The sequence below is a fragment of the Tinamus guttatus genome, unplaced genomic scaffold (assembly GCF_059628265.1).
Source record: "Tinamus guttatus ecotype Peru unplaced genomic scaffold, ASM5962826v1 Tinamus_guttatus_pri_ptg000566l, whole genome shotgun sequence".
Taxonomy (NCBI): Eukaryota; Metazoa; Chordata; class Aves; order Tinamiformes; family Tinamidae; genus Tinamus; species Tinamus guttatus.
The window spans coordinates 267,624-286,593 of NW_028289100.1; the positions used below are offsets into that span (position 1 = coordinate 267,624).

Genomic DNA, 18,970 nt, shown 5'->3' on the forward strand with positions numbered 1-18,970 from the left:
GCAGAGAAGGTTTTCCACGGAAGGAGCTTCAAGAAAAGGTTCAATCTCCAACCTCCCCTGGTTATGGAGTCTCTTCAAAGGAGAAGCAGCTCCTCTTTCCCCTCCCACCCCGTGCCTAGTCCCGGGCGCGGGGAAGGGAGCTGGCAGAGGCCCCGAGGAGGTTGGTGGCCGCTGTGCGTGTCCTACGTTTGTACTTACTGGCTGATCGGAGGCCATTGCTACGGGCGCCGCAGGTCGTCTCCCTCCTGGACTTCCTGCCCGTTCCGCAGGGCAGCGGAAGGCAGGAGTTCTCCGGCTTTACGGAGGAACGAGGGGGCCGCTGGCCGTTAACGGTCGCGGCGGCCGTTAACGGTCGCGGCGCGCGAGGCGCCGCAGGACCCCCGTGCCCGCCGCGCGCGGGGACCCGCCCCCTGCGAGCGCTGAGAGGCCGAGGCGGGGCACGCGGCGCGTGACGGGCAGCGGCGCGGCCAATGGGCGGCGGGGCGCGCCTCGCCCCGCCCAGCGGCGCGGCCAATGGGCGGCGGGGCGCGGCGAGCGGCCGTGCCGCAGGCCGCGCTAACGGCGGCGGCGGCCGCGGGGGCCGGGCCGAACCGGGCCGGGCCGAGCCGCGCCGAGCGGGCGCCATGTGGCTGTGCGGCGGGCGGCGGCAGCGCCGCCTCGGCGGCGTCGCGCTGCTGCTCGTCGTGCTGTGGCTGCTGGTGCGCAGGTGAGAGCCGCCGGCACGCGCACGGCGGGGACAGCGGCCGCGGGGCGGCTCGGCGCGGGTCCGGTCGGGTCGCTCGCGGCGGGTGCCGGCTCCGGGGCGGGGAGCGCGCAGAGCGATGCTGCAGAGGTGACTTAGCCGTCACCCGTTGCACAGCGCTCGCCGGGCCGTGGTGAGAAGCAGCGGGCAAGACGCGGCCTCGGCGGCACCGCCACCCCTGCTCGGTGTCGCCCCGCGGGGCCGTGCGCTCTGCAGAGCGGTCGCGCTGTCACATCCAGCCCGGCTCTGAATCTGCGCGGGCGTCCCGCGGCAGAGCTTCCCTTCGCGCTTCGCTCTGGGGCAGCTCCTGCTCGTGTGGGTCCTCTCAGAAAAGCGTGGACTCCTCTCCTTTCTGCCGGTCCCATTTCCAGCCCGCCGCTGCTGACAAGAAGCTGCTGCAGATGCCGGTTTAGACGGTGTCTGTTGTGGATCTGGCGGTTCCCGAGAGCAGAACTGCCTCCCGGAGCAGCGTGTCCTGCATTTCAGCACGAGGGGCAGGCTCGAAGGGAGCCTCTCGTTGCCAAGTGACAGCAGCTCCTCACTCCCAGCCCCGTTGTCCCTGACAGCGAGGCCCTGGAGATGATATTCAGCCATGGGAAGATGTATTTGTTTATTATCATCCCCATCTTTTTGTATAACCTGGATACTTTATAATGGGCTTTTAAAATTGTAGTGGGAAGTTCCTGGTCTTTGAAGATGTGGAGAGCCCTTGATGGCTCTTGGCTTAATTGGAAGCAGAATTCTTTCTAGAGTAGGTCCTGGAACTGAGCCACGTGTGTTCTTAGCAGAGGATTATTGCCAACTAATACCTGACAAAAGCATAGGAGCCTGAGCCTTCTGGAGCAGCATATCTGTTAAACACCAGACTCATTGCTATCTAGTGTTTTATCCTTGGCTCAGGTCATTGGGAGATAAAATGATCTACAAAATGCACTGAGCATTCGCCAGGTTATCCTGAATCTGTCCCTGGGCCTGGTGTGACAGAGACAGCTGTGGTTGCCACAGAAGATGGGGAGCAGCGAGTCCAACCTCAGGCTTTCACTTTTTTTTTTTTTTTCTGGGCAGAAGCAGCCCGGAACAATAGTCAAGTCCTGTGAGGCTGATATAAGCAGAGTTTATAGCTTAACTATAAAGTCCCTTGTCCTCTGAAGTCATCCATGTCTACATGTCCTTTAGGACTGCCGAAGAAAGCAAAGTGTCTCTGTGATTTCCCCCCCGTTCTCTCTCAGCTCTTCTGGGTATGTTGTAGGGCAATACCAAAGCTAAATATATCTCATGCAGAGAGGATTTCGTCCAGGTTTTTTTTTTACAGACACAAATGTGTTAGTATAGCTGTCTGGTTTAGGAATTAACTGCTAGCTTTCCTATTCCCCTTGGAGTGTTTGCACTATATAGGTTTTATAAAGACAAATTGCTGAGGACTAACTTGTCCAACCCGGTTTCAATGCTTCTGCTCTAGGGAATTGGTGATCTAAAGCTATTTTTTACAGCCCAGACTCCAGTTGTGGCCCTGGCTTTGCAGCTTGTGTTCTGGGAGTCCCGGTGACTGGTCCAGCTCTGCCTGCCCTGCAAAATGCACAGAATTCTGTGAGCCACATGAAACGCAGGTCTAGAAATACTTCTGTGCAGTGGTGGTGGTGATGGTGACCTGTGCGTGTGCATGACAGGAGGGAGAACCAGCTGCAGAACGTGCTGTGGTGTCTCCCTGTGCTCGCAAGTGACCTTACTTTTTGGGACAGGGGCAACTTGGAGATTAACCAGGAAAACCAGTCTTTGCTGGAGCAGGGGGGGAATGGCTGCAGAGGGACAAAATAGGCCAAAGTAGAGCTTTAGGAAAACGTCAAAAAAGATTACTTGATGGCTCTGTTCCTGTTACAGCAGTGAGAAGAAGTCTCCTGGGAGCTGTACAGTGCTCTCAAGAGACAGCACAGAGCCCAGATGGGCTTTGGGCTGTGGAAATCCAGATCATCAGTAACGAGGTGATCACAGAATCACAGAATGGCTGAGGTTGGAAGGGACCTCTGGAGATCATCTAGTCCAACCCGCCTGATCAAGCAGGGACACCCAGAGCACGTGGGACAGAGTGGCATCCAGGCGGGTTTGGAAGATCTTCAAATGACTCTTTACGCTCACCCTACTCCTGCTCAGGAGATATTCAGGGGAATACATGGCAAGGTCACTTACAGTTTGACTTTGTGTGCTTTCTACACAAAGAAAAGCACACAAATACCTAAATATTACAAATATTACAAATACCTAAAACAATTCAAACACAATTAAAAAAAGAAAAATCAAACAGCAATACTTTGGAGTGGGCCTATACTCTTTGTTTCCTTTTTGAGATAAACTGGTGCAACTCCATAAACTGATGGTTTGAGAGTTGAATCAAGAAAAATACACTGGTGTTCAGTGTGAGGAGAACAAGAAGGAATAAAGAGGAGGGGAGGGCACAAGCGTGGGGCCCTGCCCGCAGGAAAAACCATGTTCAGACAAGCTCTGAGGACAGACATCTGGATGGCAGTGGCAGAAATGACCTTGCTGTGAAGTAAGGACAGCAACAGCTCTCAAGTACTGCAGGGGATGTCCTAAACAAGGACCATGTTTTCCTTCCAATGATATAACTCACAGTAATTCTACCTCCTTTCAATACTATCTAACAAAAATATTCAAAAAGTATTGGGGAAATGTAAAGCAAATTATGGGCAATTCTCAGTAACCTCTAAAACTCTAAACAACCTATGACATTATAGTAATTTTATCACTCCTAACTTGCCTTTTTAACCTCCGTTTACCTTCAGTCCTACTCCCAGTGTCTACCCTCATTGCTACTTGCCAGTTGCCATTAAATTCTCTGTCAATAGTGTAACCTTACTTGAAAAAAAAAAAACAAAAAGATAAGAGAGAGAGAAAGGAAGAGAGAAACAAGGAATTCCAAGAGGAATTGTACCAGGATTTTTGGATTTTTAGCATCGTTGCACACATGGTACAGGAGACACGTGAAATACCACCACATAGCAAGACTATTTGAGAGATGTTTCTGTGCAAGAAGAGGTCTTCCTGGACAGCAGGGTGCTGTTCTTCTCAGAAAAGGGCAAAAAGGGCAAAAGTCAAGGCTATTCCCAGATGAATTTGACATGATTTGAAGTGTAAAAATGATACTCAGTGCATTAAAAAAAATCTCCCTTTAGTCAATGATTATCAATAAACTGTAAAGACAATCTTAATGCTAAGATCCCTAGATGATTTGAAGCACAGTGTATTAAAGAGGTTTTTGAGAACTTTTTTGGCTAGTAGAAAATGTTGGCGCTATCACCAACTTTGTGGCTATTGTCCCTGATGAAACTGGCTTTTGCTATTTCCTCTGCCACACAAGGCCCTGTATAGTCTCTTTTCTCCTTTATTTGAATGCTATGATGAGAGATTCAATTTTTTTGTCCTGCTATACTTAGTATCTATACATGTATGCAGTAGTTTTCCTTCCTTTCCAGATGTTATCAAAGTCTAATAACTGCTCTGAGGAGCCAAGATAGATGTAAGCTATTTTTTAAAACACAATGAAAGCCAACTCTTTCCTTCTTTGAGATGTAAAAATATAATGAAACTTTATGAATGCCTTTTAATGCTAAAGAAATGCAGAAAAAAAGTGCTGTAATAGTCATTAGATTATTTATCATTGTTTTTGAAGACTAAATCCCAGCTCTAATAGCAATCCCCATGGATAGACTCCAGTGCAGTCATTTTCAGGGACCTGCTCCAAGGACCATCATCAGGATCAAGGGGAAACTTTCCCACTGAATTCAGGGTACTTTGGCTGGGGCTTTGGATCAGGCCTTTCTTTAACCTCTGCAATGCAGCCCCTGCGCTGGAGGGACACTGTGTTGGAGCAGTCATTTCTCATTGCCACTGCACGTATTAGACATCTAGAGCATCATTAACCATTACCTTTGGAGACCATCTTAGCTGGAAAATTCCTGATTATTATGGTGGATTACAGGATAATCCAATTATTAGCCTCAGCATAAATATTTCTTCAGCGTTGCTCGCCCTGTCACCAGCCTTGCACACTACAGTGCCAGGAAACACAGGAGGCAGGGAGTTTTTGAGGTAGGAATCTCGAAGGGAACTTGCCAGCTAAGTTAGGTGCAGGATTAAGGAGATAAGCTTAAGTGATTTGTTTATTTTTATCTGGCCTCGAATACTTCCTGAGGGCCGGGCTCATGCCGCCCGCAGTGGCCCTGGCAGCGTTAGTCCTGTGTGCAGGTGTAAGCTTTAGCTAGGGCTTTATCTAGGTCAGAAACTGATTGAAAATTAGGGGTTTTGTTTGTTTGTTTGTTTGTTTTTCAACCTAAACTTCTGAAATTGGAATGTTGTATTTCCTCTCTCCTCTGGGCTTTCTGCCTCCCAGTTGCCACCATGCAACAGACGGAGGCGCAGCTGTGATTTCCTACTCTTCCTTTGCTTTCCTCATTTTCTTGTGCAGAGGGGCAGTTTTGATTCTTTCCCTGTTCAGGCGACCTCCCTTTAAATGCAACAATTCTGTCTTTCTCGCCTCTTTTCCATAATTAGAGCATTGCCGTGTTCGCAGCAGCGGAGCTCTGCCCTTGCTGCACCTTCCTGCAGGTTCCGATCGGACCACGTTGCTCTTCCCTTGCTTAGTGCTACTTGTAAATGGTTTGGTGATGAATCCAGCCGCGTGCTCGTTGACTGAAGGCAGTGATGTCTAATCCAGACTTCCTTTTCCAGGTATTACCCTTGCCTGCTGCCGGTTGTTTCAGAGACCTGTGAGAATGCTGTGCTACACAGGTACCCTCTGTGCTTGTCAGCCAGCCCGGGCCGTGTGCTGGAAGCCTTAGGTTTAGCTCCCCTTAGTGTCCTTGTGTTGGAGGCCAGGTAGTCGCTGCAGGCTCCTGCTGACCCATCCCTCTGAGCCACGAGAAGTCCTTCCTTCCACTACTTCCCTGCTTCGTGTAGAGAACAGCCAGGAGTTTAGCTATTTCCCGCCCCAGATAGGACATTTCTAATGTGTGGGTCGGTCCTGCTGGCTTGGGCCTGGAATTTGTTTTCTTGCATCTGGCTCTGATGACGTCTTAGAGGAACAAGCTGCTATTGTCGGGGCTGGGTGCAGATGCCAAGTTCTGGAATGGGGACTGGATTTCTGGAACTGCTGTGGATCCCGAGACTCAAGGAAATTGATTCAAGCAGGACGAAATCAGCAGTGTCATAAGGCAGTAGGAAGTAGTTTCTTGCTTGCAGGAACCAACCTGTTGTGAGTGATAACCGCCCCATCTTGTAAATCCAGCAAGTTAGTTTTGCAATCTCTGCCTGAGAAGTGCCACGTTTCACTTGTGGAGAGCGTTAGAGGCGCTTGGGGCATACAGGACAGGCACTACTAGGGAAACGAATGTTAAACACGCAGCCGAGGCAGCTTCCAAAATCTTCTGGAAAACCTGTATGACAAAGCACATACCTTAGAAGTAGGAGGGCCAGCGCTATCCCGCCAAGCGGCGTCTCCCGCAGGGGCCCCATTCCCTTCCTCCCGCCTGGATGCTGAGACGTTCCCTTCTCCCTCTCTCGCAGGTTTAACTGGAGCGAGCTGGTGCCCTTGCGGCTGTGGGGGAGGACGCTGGGCCTGCAGACGGAGAGCTCGCACTTCCTGCTGGAGGGAATGCCCTTCCGCGTCTTCGGGGGCTCCGTGCACTACTTCCGAGTCCCCAGGGAATACTGGGAGGATCGCATGCTTAAGATGAAAGCATGTGGTTTAAACACTCTCACGACGTAAGTGTCCTCACTATTAAACTTCCTAGCAGTCCCCATGACCGTGGTAGTTGTTGGGGTCTTTGCCATTAACTTCAGTGGGCCATAACAGTATCTTGGAGCACTTGTAATATCTATACGCAATCAGCTCTGCATCCGTATTTGACTAACAAAGTATATGCACAGTTTTTTCTTTGCTGAGCAAATGCAGCGTCCTTTTGGCACTGTATCTCCACTGCCCTAATTCTGCATTTCAGGTATGTGCCATGGAACCTTCACGAACCAGCAAGAGGGAAGTTCGACTTCAGCCGAAACCTGGATCTAGAGTACGTGGTGCACACAGTTCTGTGGTTGAATGCTCCTGCTCTGAGGGGAGGGTGTATGTGGTGGCTCGAGGTGAAGGATGCTTCTGAAGCTAGGCTGCTGCCTTTGGCAATGGAGACTCTTCTTCCCTTGCTTTCTGGAGTCCTGGGAATGAAAAGGTTTAGTATCAATCCAGTATAGCTGCTTTATCAAGCACTTTTCTGCTGCTTCTGGTACCTAAGGTTCCACAGTGTTAGGTATATTAGGAGTGCATGGAGTGTGGGTTCTTCAGTCAGTAATTGTGCTGTCTGGATCTCTAGGGCCTTCCTGTCACTGGCAGCTAAAATTGGACTGTGGGTGATTCTGCGCCCTGGACCTTATATCTGCTCTGAATGGGACCTTGGCGGCCTGCCCAGGTAAGTGTGCAAACAGTAGAGGCAAGTCTGGTAGGACAGCCCCGATCATACAGTTGAGCCCCCTCCAGAGATTCAGAATGGGTGTCTGTTATGGGAAGAGTTGATTTTCTCTGTCCCCAAAGCAGATGAATATCCATTTTGTTATTTCCTAAGCAGTGGAGCTAGTAGGCTTGGAACCAGGATATTTTTTGAGCAGTTGTTTTTTAAAACAATAATTTTGTTATGGCATAAAAGTTATGGCAAGAAAATGGAATTGGGAAACCCACCTTCAATTATCTTTGTAACTTGACTGTCTCTAAAATATGAATAGTAATATTTGCAGCTCGGCTTAAGTATTTGCTGTGCCTTGGGTTCATTTCAAAAGTCTTTCCAGAACATGCAAATGGAGAGCTGGCAGTAATAAAGGCCCATAACTTTTCTAAACTCCTGTGTTTTCTCCTAAAGGACACAGCTTGTTGGTAAGAGACTTTGGGAATTGAGCTGAAAACATCCACAGAGACTTGTCTGGTTACTAGATCCCAGTGCAACCAGTGCCACATTTCATATCACCTGTTTTCTTTACCTTCACAGCGTGAGCCTCAGAGGAGACACCTGACTCAGATAAAATATGGGGATTATTTCTCATAATTGTTACCATTTTCTCATGTCTCAGAGCTGTAAAGGTTTGTCAGGAACTTGAAGATGATAGTACAGCTACTCCTGCTAAGAAGTGGTAGTTAGCCCTCCATTATAGTATGAGCAATGAATATGTCATCAGTAAGGCCAGAGATGACTGAATATTGAATTCCACTCTTAACACATTTCCATTTGCTGCTTTTCTCACAGTTGGCTACTGCAAGACCCAGAAATGCAGCTGAGGACAACCTACAAGGGCTTCACCGAAGCTGTGGATGCCTATTTTGATCACTTAATGACTATTGTAGTCCCTCTTCAGGCAAGTACCACCTGTCACCCTCTCTGTCCCCAAGTGGGGACCACCTGCAGGTGAGCTGCACACATGAGTGTTGACGTAGTAACAGCAGCAGGTCAAAGCAACAACAAATCCACTAGCTTTAGTTTAGGAAGCAACGTGGGTTATAGTTGTCCATGTCATTCCTTCAGCTCTACCTATTTTGTTACACGTAGAAATCAGGGTGACCAACTTCTCTCTTTTACTTTCCCCTAAACAGTACAAGAAAGGAGGTCCCATCATTGCAGTGCAAGTGGAGAATGAATATGGTTCCTACGCCAAAGACCCCAACTACATGACCTACGTTAAAATGGTAATGTTGGCACATGTACTCTTTTCTGTGCTGAATCCCTTTCATGAGCCACCTTCCTTGTAGTACTGTATCACTTCTGAATAACCTTCAGCATCTCTTCAGAAAATGGGATGGAGGACAACTGTACTTTCAAACAGATGATATCAGCTGCCATTCTCCACTGTAACTGCGTGATGATGCTGATTAGCTCAAGTTTGTTGCATAAATTTTACACTTGCTCTTCTGCTACAACCTTATCAGATCTTCCTGAAACCCTTTGGGGAGTTGAGCATCCAGTTGAAAACCTAACTGGGTTAACTCTAGCTCAGGTCATTTTATTGCTCGCAAGTTATAGAGGCTCTTCAACCAAAGAAACTGTGACAGGAGTCCTAATCTGCTTATAGTGGTGCTTGCTTCTGCTCCTCCATCTTGTACAGTTATTTAAGGCTGATTAGAGGGCTAAATATGAATACATCTCATATGAGCAGATTCAAGGCCATCTGAACAAATCTGTCAAGGTTTTCTGTTACATCAATATGGTTTCCCTCCCTGTATCACACACCCACAACAAGCACGTAAGTAAATGGCTTGTAACGGGTAGGGCATGGAGGTGTGTTAGCTAAAAGCATTCTGCTCTGCCTGCACAGTTCACCAACACAGTGCATGCTTTTCCTGTGCCAATGACTAAAGAGCTCACAGCGTTTCACGGACGTGTCAGAACAGCTGACGTTTCCTTTCCAGCTCCATGGGCATATTTCTGCCACACTGTTTGCTCATATTCTAGTATTGTGTGCAAGAAAATGAGGGAAAGCAGCACTTGCAGGACTTCCTTTTAGGTGTGGGCTGGAGTGGGATCTTATGTTAGCACAGGTGGGCTGGGACTTTGGACGCCTAGACTGTTTTCTGGTGTGGACTCTGAACTTTGAATGTGGCAAGCTGATTGCTTCACATCTGCACGTAGCATACATTATGGTGTTGCAATCTTTCTGAGATTTATATAGCCATTAAAAAAAGAAAAAAAAAGCCTTGTCCTTATCTCACCCTCTCAGTGCAGTATCTTCCCTTCCCAAGATCGCTGTGCCATGAAAGGGAGCATTCACACCTCCCTCCGTGCACAGTACATGAGCTGGGATTAGCTGAGCATACACCTGTGTCTGACTCAGACACTGTTTCTATTCCTGGGTTCTCTCCTGCAACTTGCAATCCTGTGATGGATTTTGGTGTCTCATTTCTTCATTTTACACTCATACTTAAAAAAGAAAGTGAGGGGGAGAAACTTAGTATAATGCAGCCCTTAAAGAATTATCTTAATACAGTTTGTTAGAAATTCCAGCTCCCTCAGTAGCTGAGTTTTGTCAGATACTAACCTCTGTTAAGGTTTAAATTTAGTGACAACAGAAGGATAAAATCCTGATGCTTGATGGGTCAGTGAGAGATTGATCCTGCTTTGTAAAACAAAGCAAGATTTTCCAGACATCTTCAAGCTGGAAAAATTGGACAGGGATGCTTCAGGAGTAATGGGAGATGTCACAGGCCATCAGAGCACAGAACTGCTCAAGGCCAGTTCTGTTACCCCCTAGGGAAGAGAGATTTTATACTTTAACCACTAAGTATCTCAACAAACACTAAACACAATGTGTTAACACAATGTCTTTGCTCTTTTTAATTTAGGCTCTGCTAAGCAGAGGGATTGTGGAAATGTTAATGACTTCAGACAACAAGAATGGGCTGTCATTTGGCTTCGTGGAGGGAGGTATGTGCTTGTAGGAGAGCAAGGTAAGAGATAACTAGAAAGAAAGCTTTTCCCTGCTCTTCCTTCTCCTCTTATTTTTAAATGGAAACATGAGAAGAGCAAATTGAGTAAGTCTGAACTCATGGTCCTTCATCACAAGTCGGATGGCCCTCTTCAAAATTATTTTTTTTTAGAATGCAGCAGTTTCCAGCCATGACCACGTAGGGTCACTCTCTCCCCGCCAGTGAGCTTGTGTTCAGAAGGGCTGGTGTGGAAATCCCTATCCAGACCTCACCATTTTCTGTGGGAATGTTTACTACCTCGGAGCTCGTGCGTGGTTGGAGTTATCTTTTCCAATGTGTTGCATGCTCTTTGATATCGATTTGCCTCTTAGATGTCATAATAGTCTATTCATTAGAGTCAACATGGCAAGTAATCAAATGTGTGGAATAACTAGGGCTCAAAGTAACATAGTGGCAAGGTGGTTATGAAACCAACACAGGAAAGAACAGAATCCACCATAGAAATGGGTAGGAAAATAGAGAAGAGTCCAGATAGGAGTTGAAACGTAATGCAGTGATTCCGCTCTTGCTTGTTCTTCTTACTAGTAGCAGCTCAATTTCTTTCCGGGAAGCGTTTCTGGATTCCTGTTAGTTCCAGGAACAGCCACTTTGGTGTTCTGCAGAGAAAAAAAATCCTGGGCAGGGCTCGAGACTTGGCCTTGTTGGCTAGCCTTTATTCAGTGGTTGCAGCATTTTCAGTGATGTACTTTTGATATGTGTCAGGAGCAGAACTGCGTTTGCCTTCAGGGCCAGCTGATGTATTACACAGATGCTTAATCCTATTTTGTTGTGCTCTCCCACCTTGTTTGCCCATGCCAAATCCTTCATTTTAGCATGCTCCATAGAGCAGCCTATTAAACAAAGGTATAAACAGTGAGAAGTCAGCTTTTGCTCCTGTAAATATTCTGTTTCAAGTTCTCTGTCTGACAGAACAAGGGCTGGGGTTGATACCAACTCTTTTGTAATAAGTCAGTTTTTAATATAGACTCACACTATTTCTCCTGAAATTTCTGAGGCTCCTGGAAGAAATGCCTTCAGTGTGACGACGAGCATGTACCAGGGGTGGGGACACTGGTGCATCAGTGTCTGCAGACGGGTCTTCCCACACTCCTGCTTGAAGAGCACACAGCACTTTGCTAGATGTCCAGGTGCACAACCCAGTTGCTGCTTTGCCCATGCTGCCCAAGGCAGAAGCACAGCTCCACCTTCCAATTACAGCCTCTATCTGCTTCACCTGTTTGTGGTTTCTGTCACCCACCCCCAGACATGACAAGCTGTAAGATACAGCCTGCCAGCCAAAGCCTGGGAGATCACTGTGACATCCAGATATGTCTTTCTAATAATAAGTTTGCCTTTACGTGGTGCCTTTTATCTGAGGATCTGCAAGTGCTTCAGAGCCTCTAATGAAGGCTTGTGACACCCCATAAGGTGCTCTGATGCTCTTTCAAGTATCTGAATATTCAAGCTAGAAAGTTGGCCTGTGAGGATTCCAGTGTGTGCCGTGGTCCAGGTTCTGCATTCTAGGTGAAGGCTTGGATGGGAAATTTCAAAGGAGGATTTTTGGTGATTCAGAAGATGTTACAGCTCTGCCTGACCTGAGGCTGGCTGATGCCAAGGAAATGCTTCTCCAAGTGAGAGCTTTTTGTATGTGTCTAAATTAATGAAAGCTTCTTCTTTTCCAATAGCACTGGCCACTGTTAATTTTCAGAAACTGGAACCTGGGATCCTGAAATATCTGGACACAGTACAGGTAGAGTGCAGAAAAGCTTGTCTTTGTTCTTACAGATGTTCCAGGCCAGCATTAGAAATGCAGTATGGATAGTCTGGTAGGAGGGTTTTGGCAGATACTCTGGACTTCCTTCTCATTAGACTAAGTCCTTCTGGAATCAGTGAAAACATTCCTGCTCATTTCTCTGGAAAAAGGTTATAAGGATGCTGTTCTCTAGCACCTGCTGAAAGGCAAGAGAGTTTCTGCTGTTTGTGTTTTCACCTTTAGGTCTTACAATATTCCCTAAACTCTGCAAAGGAAGAGCAAGTAGCACCTTTCCCACAAACTGAATACACAAACACGACACGGCCCAGCAGAAGCCAGTACCTCCTTTGCCACACTTAATAATTGCAAGATAGGAAACCTGTCATCCATTGCCTTAAGGATGCCTTTTCCTTGTTATGGTCTCTTATTCCAGAGGGCAAAAATGCTCCTTCTTTGACTGGTTTGCTGAGCTACTGATTTACTGATGATTAAACATTATGAAGAACTGGCCCGAACCTGCAGCAATCAGACTGTTACGTGCACCTGCAGTTGTTTCTCCTAATGAAACATGAGTTTCTCTAATGCTACTAATCTTGGCCATTTCGTTTAGCACAGGATAAAGCCCCTATCAAGTAAAGGGCACAACTGCCTTGGCTAGAAATAAGTACAGGACAGGGAGTGCCCGGCAGGCCTAGGGCATCCTGCTCTGGGCCAGGCTGGAATTCTACAGGAGAGCAGGGAGCTGGCGAGCAGTGACGAATGGGAAGCAATTGCTCTGTGTGCAGGGCCTTTTTAATGAAGACCTAATTTGTGCAAAGGCTAATGCTTTCCTGCCAACACCATATGCAGCATTAAAAAGGCATTAAGCTGCTAAGGTCTGCTGTTCCTACCTTGGCAAGCAGTGGCTGCAGTGCACCTGCAAACTGTCAGCTGGCAGTGCCATAGCTGATAAGGAGACATTTATAAATGTGGATTTCTAGCACAAGCTAAACAGTGACAATTTATTTGTCTTTTTGCTACAGCTCTATCAAGCAAGTATATGCAGCATTGTCTGTAGTACCTTTGCTGCCCACGGTAGCTTGTTCTGCACTTGTCCAGAGCTCTGTAGCTGTTTTTGTTTTCTTTTTCTTCTGCCAACTTGATAAGAAGCCTGTGTTGTAAACCATGTGTCCAAACTACATTGGAACAATGCTTCTGTAGAAAATAGGGATGAGCACTGAACTGCCCTGTCTGCATTCTAATTCTTTGCCTTTGTTTTGATACAGAGAGATCAGCCCAAGATGGTAATGGAGTACTGGACTGGATGGTTTGATAACTGGGGAGGCCCTCACTATGTCTTTGATGCAGATGGTGAGCACCAAATTGTGTGTTGTACATGGAGAGCGTTTACTGCTGCACAAACAGCTACCATTAAAAACAGCACGCTTTTGGTTAAATTTCGGGAAGTGTGTTAGCCTAGTTTCTTGGTCTCTGGCCTTCCTGGACTGTCCTTCTTTTACAGAAATGGTGAATACTGTAGCCAGCATCCTCAAATTGGGAGCATCCATCAACCTCTATATGTTTCATGGAGGCACCAACTTTGGCTTCATGAGTGGTGCTTTGGAGGCTGACGAATACAAGTCAGATGTCACCAGCTACGGTGAGTTTTTGTCCCTGCTGTTCCTATGCAGCTGTGGTGACAGTGCAGCTGGCACTGCCCCGGGTTGGCGCAGGTGGCAGCAGCACTGAGACACGATCAGCACAGCACTTCGTGCGGGGGCAAGCTGCAGCACAGCCCAGACACGATGCCTCTATGAGAGGGGCTCACCATAGTGTTTCCTATTTCTAGTCCCATTCCAGGATGTGAAGGAGCCCCTCATTCTGAATTGGGAATAGAAGTTGCAGATGATGGCTTTACTTCATGTTATCTCCATACTGGCTCTTCTTTCTAAGGAAAGATGATGATCGAAGCTACTATTTTGTTTTTGAAGTTTATCAGGTCAAATTGTACCTTAAAGCTCTTTTCACCCCAATAGTCCTTTGCTAGAATTGTTATATTTTGAATTTATCATGTGTGAAATCATAGACAGTGCAGATTAGGTCCCTCTGAGGATGTTACTCTACAATGAGTGGGTCCTCTCCAAATTAAGTAACTCCATGCTGGCCCAGCCACATTCACACAGATGGAAGGGTGTAGATTTCCATAATACAGCACCAAGAATACTGTGTTTTGGGCTCTTATTTCTTAAGGTGACAATATGAGTGGATGCTGTTCTAGAGACTCTGTGTGTCTTTAAGAACATATGTGCTGCTTTTTCAGATTATGATGCTGTGCTGACAGAGGCTGGAGACTACACGTCCAAATTTTTCAAGCTCCGACAGCTGTTCAGCATGATCATTGGTAATTATAAATCCAAGAGCCAAAATACTGTTTTAGCCTACAGTGGTAATTCACAGGCTTTTTTAAAGTGGCCCTTCTGCTGGAGCCCTGTGGCTCTGCTCAGTTGACTGGCTGGGAGCATTTTCCTAAAGATGGGAGGGAGATGGTCAAAGGAGGTCTAGAGGAGCCTTAAACCTGTGGGTCTTTTTTTGTTTTGGTTTGTCTTTTGTATCGAAAATAATTCCTAAATGTATCTCTTTTTTTTCCTTTTTCTTTTCTTTTGCAACATAGGGCAGCCTCTGCCTCTGCCTCCCATGATTGAAAGCAAGGCATCATACGGTGCCATCCTGTTGCATCAATATATCTCTCTCTGGGATGTGATCCCATCTCTCTTACAGGTAGTACTATCAATTTCTGTGTATTTCAGCACAAAGACTCACTGCCTCTTAGGTGGGAAAGGCCATTAGTGCACTGGCATGTTACCTCATTAGTGTAAGGGTAGGGAACATTTGTCAAGGATATTCAAAGAAGAAAACCCTTTTTTTTTAACCTGACCCGTTTTACTCCTACTACTTCTGTTCTTTGGGAATGCTAGTCCTGCAAGTCCTTGGCACCCTTTCTTGGTACGTTTGTCTTCATTGCTGTAGTTTTTATAGAACCACAGAATAATTCAGAATGGAATGGGCTTCTGGAGGCCTCCAGGGTAAATGCAATCTGTGGGAGAGTGGAACCACCTATCTAAAGTGAATGCCCCTCTGTGACCTGTGAGCACCGAGAGGCTGTGTCTGCAGTTAAACTTGTGTCTTCTTTGCAGCCCATTAAATCCGAGTTTCCAATAAACATGGAAAACCTGCCTCTGAACGACAGCAGCGGGCAGTCCTACGGATACGTGCTCTACGAGACTGTCATATTTGGTGGTGGACACCTGCATTCGAGGGACCATATTCGTGACCGAGCACAGGTGAGGCAGGCGAGGCAGCTATGACTGAGCTCACACAAATGGCAGTGCCTGGGGCTTGGCAACCAGGCAGGACATGGGCTAGCTGTGAGTTGAAATGGAGCGTTTTCTTACATCAGAACTAGGATTCGCTCTTTCACCTCACAACTAAGCCCAAACCCTCATCATTTGTAAATTTTGGCTTGAGGTTCAGGTCTACTGAAGCTTAAAGCATCTTTAAATGTCACAGTATTGAATGTTCTGAGAACTGTGGTTTGTGAGTTTTTCCCCCACATATATTGATCCTGAGTTCTCATCCCAAGCAGAGGTAGTTTCCGCCCCAAAGAGAGTTCCAGTAACCTGCATAGCATAGGATCTTAGTCTGCCTGCTGAGGAATTGCTCTGCTTTCTTGTGCTTTCTTCTGCAGGTGTTTGTGAACACCATGTATGTTGGTGAGCTGGATTACAACACAGTGGAGCTCTCCCTTCCTGAAGGACAGGTAGGTCCTTCCTAGGTGGAGAGCACTCACGGCAGTACTATGTGGATAACAGAACCTAGAGCTCTAAAGAGACATACCTGTCAAGAGGGAGCCTTCCACCTGATGCATTTCTCTAGCTGCTCCATTTTTTTACAGGGATTCAGGCAATTAAGACTTCTGGTAGAGAACCGTGGTCGTGTCAATTATGGCCTGTCTTTGAATGAACAGCGGAAAGGTCAGTCCTTCTTTTCTTGGAGTCTCACAATGTCCCAGACAGTTCTCTGAGTTTAAGCCCTGTAGAAATGCCAAGATCCTATTTCAGTGAGGAATTGTGTGCAGAAAGTATACAGAGTTAAGCACGTGAGTGGACTAATTTCATTTTACTGCAGCAAAGGTGAATAAAGTCTCTGTGTTTCTAGGCAATCTCAGCAGCAGCAATCCTGCAATTAGGGGGCTGGATTCCCCATGTTTATTTTACTATTAGAAAATTAACTGATCTGCTACTTTAGAAAAATCCATATACGGGCAGCTAAGTAAAAAAACAACATTAACAACAACAAAAAAAATCTGCTGTGTGTGCCAACAATCTTTTCTGCTTGGAGGATGTTTAACAGCTTAGTGAGTTAAAGCAGAGGAGAGAGTGGAGAGGCCAAAGTATAGTAATGTTCTTCCCCTCTCAATCTGGATGAGCAATGGGACCATATGGACTCTAATTCCATAGCAGAATGTGGCTGCTTTCCATCTCCTGCTGTTCCTCGTGTTCAAATAGGAAAATCTATCAGCTTTAGCTGCTTTTCAACTCTTCATTACCCCCATTGCTCTTGCAGGCTTAATTGGTGACATTTTCTTGAACAAAACCCCCTTGAGGAACTTCAAGATTTACAGTCTGGAGATGAAACCTGGATTCATGAAAAGGTTTGTTTGATTTCTTTAAATTTTCTTCCTCATTTGAAACTATTTTGCAAAGGTACAAAATCTAGTGGTTCAATTATCAGAAAGGCACTAGGCAGGCAAACCTCTGCACTCTTAAGTCCCTTTCTGGTCGCTTTGCCCAAAGTAGTACAGAAAATGGCACCACTTTATCTATACCGTTATTTAGGGGCAAAATATACTCTCACTGTGGGGGACTTAAAGGCTTCCTCAGCACCTGTGTAGCTGGGTTAGATCAGGCAGGTAAAAGCGTGGCTTAGCTGAAGCACTGTGTGCCAACCTACCAAGAGGCTGGAGAAGTTTGGATCTTTCTTGGAATTCGCAGTCTGGCTGATGGATTTGATAATTGCAACTCACAAGGGAAGGATTAATTCTAGGAAGCTACTAATAGTATGTTAACAAGTCCAGATGGCTTCCTCTCTTCCATGCTTTTTAAGTTATTTTGCTTTAATTCAAGAAAGACCGAGGAAGAAATCCAGCAGAGGTTGGTCAACAAGCCTCTCTCAGTGGATATAAAAAGCCTTACCATATGTTTAAAGCCCTTCCTGCAGCCTGTGCAGGCCATATACATTTAAACCTTGCACCATGGCATTAGCATTTGAAGAAGGAAGGGCGCTCTGCCACTCAGCATTAGGCAGAGATTTTTTTACTTTGCCGTGAAGCACTGGAGATGGTGATAGCCCCATACATTCCTTTTTGTAAGAGACTCGCAGTTCACTGATGTGCCAAGCACAAGGTAATGAAGACTGAGACAGGTACCCCCAAACAGGTACCTTATGTGGAGGCGAGAGACCAGCGAGGTGCTTGCCTGGAACATTTACAGCAGCTAAACAGCCTGTCCCTTTGCAGCAGGGTAAATATTAGCAGCAGCAACTACCAGCAGGAAGCAACTGCTTGGTGTTTTGGCGTGAGAGGAAACAAGGAGCCCTGCAAGAGACTCTGTCCACACGAGCATGAAGTGCTCTCGCAGTGTTCCCGGTGCTTCCCTGCTCTTAGCTGTGCTTGGTCATTCCCTTGCAGCCTGCGACATGTTGCTGGATGGAGTGCAGTCCCAGACTACTTCGTTGGGCCAGCTTTTTTTCGCGGAAGGCTGTGGATAGAGCATCAGCCACAGGACACTTTCTTGAAGCTACAGGCAAGTCTTTTTTCTTCTTCATTGCATTTTGCTGAGAACGCAATGTTTTTAAGGCAAAGACTATCTCCTCCGCAACAAACAGAGCAAGATCCCTGGTACCTGACTGAAATCTCTAGATCCTGCTGCAGCAATACAGTTAAGAGATTGCATTAGTGTTGCCATTTTGCAAATGTGGAGGTTGAAAATCTTTCTCAGCAGAAGAGCAGTTTTGCTCGCTTGGGTCTGCAGCAGGTGGCCTGAAATAATGCAAGTGTGAAAGTAGAGTTAATTTCCTGTGGGGATCCTAACGAGGTAATACAGCTGCATCAGTAATTGTGTGTACTGTCCTGATTCTAGGGCTGGGAAAAAGGAGTTGTGTTTGTCAACAGTCGGAACTTAGGCCGCTACTGGAAAATTGGACCTCAGGAAACACTCTACCTTCCTGCCCCTTGGTTATGGAAAGGGAGCAACGAGGTGAGAGGCTTAGGTGTTTTTTTGTTTGTTTTTTCTTCCCTTGTTTGCATGTCTCAAAACGTAGGAGTGTGCTGCACGTTAACTGCTCATCTGCAGCTGAAAATCCACTTAAAAGCCAAGAAAGGAGAGCGTTACCTCCCAAGCTGTGTGAAGGACAGGGAAGGTGCTGGTCTCGGGCTGAGAGGATGGCTCTGGCAGCCACTAAGGCTTGACGAGGATGCCAGCTAAACTTCAAAGCACAGCATCAAGTTCAAAACCAAGACTAACCCCATTTGATGCTAATTCATTTTCCGCATCATGCAGTACTGTAGCATCATAATAACTGTTAAAGCTCGTATCGACTGATCTCTTAAACAACCCTCATGTGCCATTTCCCCCTAGAAAGTCAAGTGGCTCAGCCTGTGTATGTAGGAACTTTGCATATCTTTCTCTTCCACAGATCATCATTTTTGAAGAGCGAACTGCAGGACGCATAATACAGTCTGTTGACATACCTTATTTAGGAAGGACCCAGTATGTGGACTGATGAGAGCTTCTTTTCCATGTTTGGTTCATCTTGGATATTCATGGTTGCATGTCTAGGGACACGATGGCCCGGGCACTTGGGCACGATAGTTTCCACTAGACCCAGGTTAAGGATTTGCCCTTTGGCAGTAAGTTCAGGTAAGAGAGAA

General features: G+C 46.6%; 1 protein-coding gene across 2 annotated transcripts; it reads left to right on the plus strand.

Annotated features, from left to right (window-relative positions):
• Nucleotides 1–610: 610 nt before the first annotated feature.
• On the plus strand, nt 611–18,970 carry GLB1L2 (galactosidase beta 1 like 2). 2 transcript variants are annotated; one of them, XM_088534556.1, is made up of 20 exons: nt 613–706; nt 5,486–5,545; nt 6,320–6,517; nt 6,754–6,822; nt 7,120–7,215; nt 8,041–8,149; nt 8,385–8,477; nt 10,128–10,209; nt 11,936–12,000; nt 13,269–13,353; nt 13,505–13,642; nt 14,303–14,383; nt 14,654–14,760; nt 15,177–15,323; nt 15,728–15,799; nt 15,935–16,013; nt 16,606–16,693; nt 17,729–17,843; nt 18,180–18,296; nt 18,736–18,970. In XM_088534556.1, exons 1-20 carry the CDS (start codon nt 624–626, stop codon nt 18,820–18,822), a joined length of 1,971 nt encoding a protein of 656 aa, XP_088390682.1. In that variant the 5' UTR covers nt 613–623; the 3' UTR covers nt 18,823–18,970. The 2 variants fall into 2 exon arrangements, with proteins under 2 accessions (XP_088390683.1, XP_088390682.1); XM_088534557.1 differs by lacking the exon at nt 5,486–5,545 and having other exon boundaries at nt 611–706.

Excerpts from the sequence above, each read along its gene's own strand:
- GLB1L2 (XM_088534556.1), top strand. The coding sequence starts at position 624 with ATGTGGCTGTGCGGCGGGCGGCGGCAGCGCCGCCTCGGCGGCGTCGCG. Across the intron at positions 8,150-8,384 it reads CTATTGTAGTCCCTCTTCAG|TACAAGAAAGGAGGTCCCAT; the intron begins GCAAGTACCACC and ends TCCCCTAAACAG. Across the intron at positions 18,297-18,735 it reads TATGGAAAGGGAGCAACGAG|ATCATCATTTTTGAAGAGCG; the intron begins GTGAGAGGCTTA and ends TCTCTTCCACAG.